This window comes from Malurus melanocephalus, unplaced genomic scaffold (genome assembly GCF_030028575.1).
Source record: "Malurus melanocephalus ecotype Western Australia unplaced genomic scaffold, MMel_1.1 scaffold_15, whole genome shotgun sequence".
NCBI classification, from domain to species: Eukaryota; Metazoa; Chordata; class Aves; order Passeriformes; family Maluridae; genus Malurus; species Malurus melanocephalus.
Genome location: NW_026623247.1, coordinates 343,232 through 349,710, shown reverse-complemented (window position 1 = coordinate 349,710; position 6,479 = coordinate 343,232). Strand labels below are relative to the sequence as shown.

The 6,479-nt window shown below is 42.0% G+C and overlaps 1 protein-coding gene across 8 annotated transcripts in view; it reads left to right on the top strand.

The window, feature by feature from the left end:
• The first annotated feature begins 368 nt into the window (after window positions 1-368).
• The window catches only part of CDC14B (cell division cycle 14B), a 44,947-nt gene continuing 38,836 nt past the window's right edge, over window positions 369-6,479 (top strand). For 4 of the 8 annotated variants that reach the window (XM_057384640.1, XM_057384624.1, XM_057384631.1 and 1 more), the window contains exon 1: window positions 369-658. In XM_057384640.1, coding sequence (XP_057240623.1) covers window positions 499-658 — 160 coding nt within the window. In that variant the 5' untranslated portion in view covers window positions 369-498. The remainder of the gene's footprint in view (window positions 659-6,479) is intronic. The other 4 variants (XM_057384596.1, XM_057384649.1, XM_057384605.1 and 1 more) reach the window with 2 other exon arrangements.

The window sequence follows — 6,479 nt, the reverse complement described above, 5'->3', positions numbered from 1 at the left end:
CATACCGGCCCGGTTTGGTTGGGCCGTACAAAGTGTGGGTGCATGTCACGGTGGGCACCCGCGGCGCCCCAAGGAAGGGAATGTTCCTTAGGATCCTCAGGAACCCTCGGGAGCCCCCGGGGCCGCGCGCCCCCGTCCCGCGAGCGGCCGGCGCCACGTCAGCAGCGCGAGCCGGGCGCGCGCCCCAACAGGCGCCGGCCGGGGATGGGGACGGGGGGGGGGGGGGGGCGGCGCGTGCCCGGCCGCGCTCCCCGGCCCACCTGTTACCGCTATGACGTCACCCTCCCGCCGATCCACGCCGGTGACGCCACACCGCGCGCCCCAATCAGGGGTGGCTGTTGGGGGCGCGAAGGTGCGGCGGGAGGGGGCGGTGCCCTCGGGAACGCGTCAGCCGCTGCCGCCGCCGCCCTCAGTCCCGCCGCCGCGGGGTCTCTCCCTCCCTCCGGCCGCCCGGTCCCCGCGGGATGAGGGCATCGTAGCGGCGCGGCCGCCTCCGCCATGAAGCGGAAGAGCTGGGCCGAGGCGCGGCGCCGCGCGGCCCCGGCGCCACCCGAGCTGAAGAGGACGCGGAGCTCGGCGCCGCGGGTGGCGGGGGGCTATGCGGAGCGGCGGCGGGAGCTGCCCCCCGCCTGGCCGGAGACCTGCCTGAGGATTTCGGGTGAGGGGGGTGTGCCGGGGGCGCGAGGGGCGGGGGTGTCCCGGTGTCCCGTCGCGTCCCGTCCCGCTGGCGGTGACCGCCGCGCCGGCTCCGGGTGGGGGACGCGGTCGGGGGGCAGGAAAAGTTGCCGTCGGCGCGATTCCCAGCGGGACTCTGGGACGGCCGGCAGCCCCTGCCGTCCGGGCGATGCGGCGATCAGAGCTCGGAGTTGTGGCGTGTCGCTCAGCGAACAGTTGTGAGAAGTGCACCGCTTGTCCAGCGGGATCACTCATCGTGCCGATGTCCCGGTAGACAGCCCGAGCCGTACCGAGCACCGATTGTGCTGGCGTTTTCTGCCTGCGGGAGAGAGTAAACGGAAAACAACGTTACACGCGTTTCTGTCCGTTCAACACCTTGTGAGGTGGAAAAAAGTAACATGTTTCTCCACGCGTTTGGGGATATATAGATGCATATTTATGTTTCTCCCGGTGCTTTCATATGGGGCTTGCTGGCTAATGGGTAAAATAATGGGCAGACRTCGCACCTCTTTTTGACACGCGAGTGCCAACAGCGTGTGCGGGCAGGTTTGTTCTGTGCCTTCCCTCCTTTCCGTGACTCCAGGCTCCGAGCCGCGCTTTGTTTTGGCCCAGGAATCTGTCTCTTTTAAGATGCCTGTTGGATCGCAGCCAAAAAATTCTGTGTTTAGGTTTGAGTTCCCGAGCTAAAAGACGAGTTTAGTTTGCCTAAAGGCAAGAACAAAAACTACTTTTTAAGTAATGTGTCACAATCTCARAGTGGTAGTGTATTTACAACTTCTCATAAAAAGCAAGAAATAAATCTCTGGGCACATCTCTGTGAAGGGCATGGGAAATATGTGTGGACAGAGCAAGCAAAAATATAGAGAGCAAACATGGAGAAAAGGCACCATATACCTTTTACCTCTGTGCCAAGAAACAGGGTTCCTTAAATTAATTAGTGTGTCTCCTAGATAACAGTATGTTTAGAAAAGCATAAGATTTTGTTTTGAAAACTGGGCATAGCAACGTAGAAAGAATGTAAACTCTCAGAGCTTACCACATCCTTCTTTTTAAAAAGCTTTAATATTGTCAGGGAGTAAAATCCTAAATATTCGAGCCAAAAATACAGCATTTTAGGCCTAATCTACACAGAAACTTAATGGTGTGCTTCACCTGCAAAACTCTAAAGTTCTAATAACTCCATATGTGTATTTTTCCTATAACAGCTACCATTTATTTAGGAACTGATGAGAGCATGATTTTAAGGTCAAGTGTGGAAACCCTTCATGTGACAGATAATGACTTTTTGCTATCAAAGTAATTTACTTCCTGGATTACCACACAGCCCTGTCCAGCTCACATCTCCAGCAAACAGATCTGTCTAACCATTCTCATGAAGCAGTTGCTTGGATCTGATAATGTGTGTCTGGCATCAACAGACCCATTAAATTACTCTCTYCTCCTAAGAAGTGTTCACCCATTTAAATTCGGTAGAGCACCTGGGCTTTGACCTGTGTTTTTTCAGTGGGATTTTACATTGCAGCAGTACCTAGTATAGTAAATATTATTAAGGTGCACTAGATAATTGTATTTAACAATATTTCCTTTTGTCWTGATCTTGCTTTGCACAGTGGCTGTTTATTGTCTACTTTTTAATTTTCATTTTAATTMTAGTCTAATTTTTAGTTTGCTCCCATGTAATRCTTTCTAAAGAGAAATCTTARTAGGCTAACAGGCTTACCTTTTTATTCAGATGTTTTGAAGTTATGTCAAGGATTGWAAAGTCTGTTCTGCCGTCTCATAGTGAATTTCTGAGGAGCTAGTTAATGGTTGTGGACTAGAGACARATTAAAGCATAAGGTTTTGTTCTTAAAATGGATATACTGCTAAATATTTGAACCACTATAAAGGCTGAGAAATCTGTGAGAAACAGTGCCATACTTACTAAGAACATTGTAGGCTACCCTTATTTTCATCTGTGTAAAAGACAGAAGCAGAACATAAACCCAAATTGCTGTAAAGATTTATGAATCTTTTCTGGTGTGTTGTTGAATTCATAAACAGCAAAGTTTCACATCCATTCCAGGAATTTTATACTCAAAATGCTTACAGTAATTGTAGTATTTCTTTATTTTGTAATTAATTATATGGATCAGCCCTATGTCAGAATGATTATTAATCAGAATTATCTAAATATTTTTGTTTACTACTAAGACTAGCTCAGGAAAGCTGTCATTTAAAAAAAATTGTTTATTTTGGTCTATTAAGCTGCATGGTAAGCTTTATCATTTCTCTTCGTCAACTAGTGTGTGAGGCTTGCTGGTATGAATTCAATTTGCTGGAACTGAATGCATTTCTTCTGTTTATTAGAAGCATATTCCCATATCCTTCTGATCTCTGGAAGAAGTAATTTATATGATCTAAATAAAATGTAGCAATGCTCTGTGAGATGCTTGAAAGCTGTTCATTTCCTTTCCTTGGCTGCTTTTCTTTCTCATTGCTCTTTTTTATAAATTTTATGAATAACATTTTAAAGAAAAGGTGGAATTATAATGCATAAACCTCAGGCAAAAGGTGTGGGTTTCTCTCACCTATTTTCAGCACTTAATTCTAAAATGAGGTAASCACAATAACTATACATGGAATTCARTTTTAATTGATGTAATGTCATGGGTCATTTCTTGATATTTGTATATATTCAGTTTGTTTACAGTATGGAACTAACATCTTAAAGGATGCTCTAAGCTGAAGTGTACATACCTATTTTTTTTAATCTCATGGAGAATGATTTTGCTTACACTGTCATTTGGAGTTGATAATGAAATAGTCATTTTATTGTGTTCATTGATAAGTGGGTTGTTGTTTGGTTTTGTATTGTGATTTGGGTTTTTTGTTTTTTTTTTTTCCAAACCATTGTGCTTTTCTTTCCAGTTGTGCTGGCTTGTCACTATAAACTTTGTGTACCTTGTAGAAAACTATTTTTCTAGAATGCTAAGACACTTCTAATAAATATCATTAAGCTTCCAATATTTTGACTATCGAYACTTTCAGTTAGTTTTTATTATGCAGCTATCTTGGTACATAAACTGTGTTTACTCTTTTATCAATATGGCCTCACTTACTTGTGAGTCTTTCCCAAAGTTAAGATTTAAGACTTTTAGTGTCTAATCCAGCATTGGAAGTGCACAAACATGTATAGTATTGTGTGTCAGTCAAGAGCAGCAGAGTGGAAGCACTCTATGTAAGTGAAGTAGCAGTGTTGATCAGCCATGACATGCCGCTGAAAATAATGCTTTCATAGYTTTTTGTTTAAAAAAAGTTCCTTTATTTTTTAGTGTGCTTTAGTTTTCTTTWTCGGAGTCCAGCTGTTGTCCTAATTGCCAGCTCTATCATTAGCTAAATTTGAAATGTCATAGTGATGACTAAATAAAGCTTTTCAAGGATAGAAAGACTAAAAAGAAAATCTTAAACAATTTTTCTTTTTGTTTTGACATTGTAACAGAATTTATCTTTTACATTTTCTTGTGTCTTTCAAATATTTTGAAGTCAAATTTTTTAAGTCAAACATAACAAAATTCCATATACCAACTCTGAATGTAGAAATATATTCTTCTTACAATAGTTAGTAACTCTTTGGTTGCATTCCTGATGATTCAAAACAGACTAACGCTGAGTTTTGTTGTACTGAGTCTGAGTTTCTCATACAAGGCATCCATTTAACAACAGGACTGTAGAATTTCTGTCTGTATTAAATAATATTTACTGATCATGTACCACTAGTGCCTGTTTGCTATTTAGCTGTCACTTAAAAGTCATAGAAYCATTTAGGTTGGAAGAAGCCTTTAACATCATCAAGTCCAACTGTAATTCTTTAATTACTGATTTTTTTTCTCAAAGGCCTGTGCAACACAGCCTGAGAAACATCAGGCATATTGAGAATAAAGGGAAGATTATTTTTTAATCTCTAAATTCACATTAATGTGATCTTGAAGTGGTAGCTCTCAATTTTCTGTTCATTTATTTCCATGGAGCACTGTGGCTCTGATAAACAAATGAAGTGCTTTTCCTTCTGTATACACACTGCAGTCAGCATGGATAGTCTTGCTTGTGCTAGCTTTAGTCTCGCTGGTTCAGAGACAGCAGTAACACAGCTGTGGTAACCTATGCCTCAGTCAGGGGTATGTAGGCTCATTTTGTTGTATATTGGATGCTTACTCAAATTCATTGCCTGTGGTGACATCCGTGCTTATGTATTTTAACTGTTTTGTTATATAAGGCTGACAAAATTAAGTGTATTTGAAGTATATCTAGCATGCTGCAGCCGTATCTCCTAATTGCAGTGCAGATGCAGCCTGTAAGGCAGTGAGCCCTACTCTGTCGTTCTTCTGAGAGATGATTAGAAAGGTCTGCTCTAGTTTGATAGTTTTAGGATGATTTTTTATCAGAAATTTGCAGGAATTAGGAAGTGCTGAAGTGCGCTATATGTAAATTAAGTACTAAAAAGCTAAAATCAGCAAAAGAAACATGAAGATAATGAAAAGGAAGCCTTGCTYCTGGCAGTCCCAACCTTTGTGCAGTCCTAGTGAAATCAAATCATCTGTGCTTGAGTGTATTTTATGTGTACACCCTCAATTCTGCAATCAGATCCKTAATGAAGGAATTCTCCTTTCTCTTAATTTCTGTTAAAAAAAAATCAACACACTAATCCTTGACTAAATAGAACTTGGAATGTATTTGGATGAATACATAAAAGGTAGAAACAGACATGGTGAGTAATACACTATTTGTCAGATTCTGGACTGGTAAGTCTGTAGAAAGGTAAATACACTTACAGGAAATTTCTTTATTCTATAATCTCATCGGAAATTCATGTTAAAAAGATGGAGCCTGCTGTTTACATAATAACGAGTAATTGTTAGCAGTGCACAGGAACGGACAGCTTGTCAGGATATTGACATTTGACACACTGCTCTTATTGTGAGGTACTTCTGTAAACTCATTAAACTCAAGTTTCAGGTGTTTTAAAAATAACAATCAGCACAATCCAGAGATACCAGAGCAGAACCTATGCCAATAGCAATTCAGAGGGCCACAYACATGCTGCCTGCTCAAGATAGGAATTCTTATTTTTGCTGGACGTCTTTGCAAGCTGCCAAAGAATTTCAGTAAATGTGAGAACACTGAGGATGCAAGTGATTCATCTACTCCAAATCAGGTTCAGTAGCAAAATGCTAAATTATTTTAGGTCTTTTACCTGTGCAGATTATATTTATTTTCATTTTTGTCCTCATTTTGTATTTGGAGATTTTGGATTGCTCTTTGCAAAGTGCTATTGTATTTTCAAAAGTGGTTTCTGTGAAGAAACTGGAGTACAAAAAGGTAGTTTGTCAGTTTGAGTACTACATCCGTTCTGCCCAGACTTTGATGTGGTTATTGTTAAGAGGGAAGGCTCAGTTTAGTCAATAATTAGACTGGCACTTAAGGACAGATGCCATGGACGGAAAAATTTTGGCTCCATATACCTGCTGTTAACCCCCAGCAGGCCGGTTCAGTGAGCTAACTCAGATTCCTTGTAAGGAACCTGGTGGCAGCTAGCCATTAAATCAGTTTAGAAGTGGTGTGAAATTATAGCTTGGGGCTACAATGACATGTGTTTAATCTAGCAATGCCAGTTTRAACAGAGTCCCTAGATATCACATCCTCTCAGTTCTCCTTTCTGCTTCTTCCTTTGCCTTCTATTCTCCTGCACACAGGGTGACTCTCATTCTCAGAGCACAGGGAAGTAAGACACAAAGCAGCTTTTTCCTTTTTCTCTTTTTTCTTTT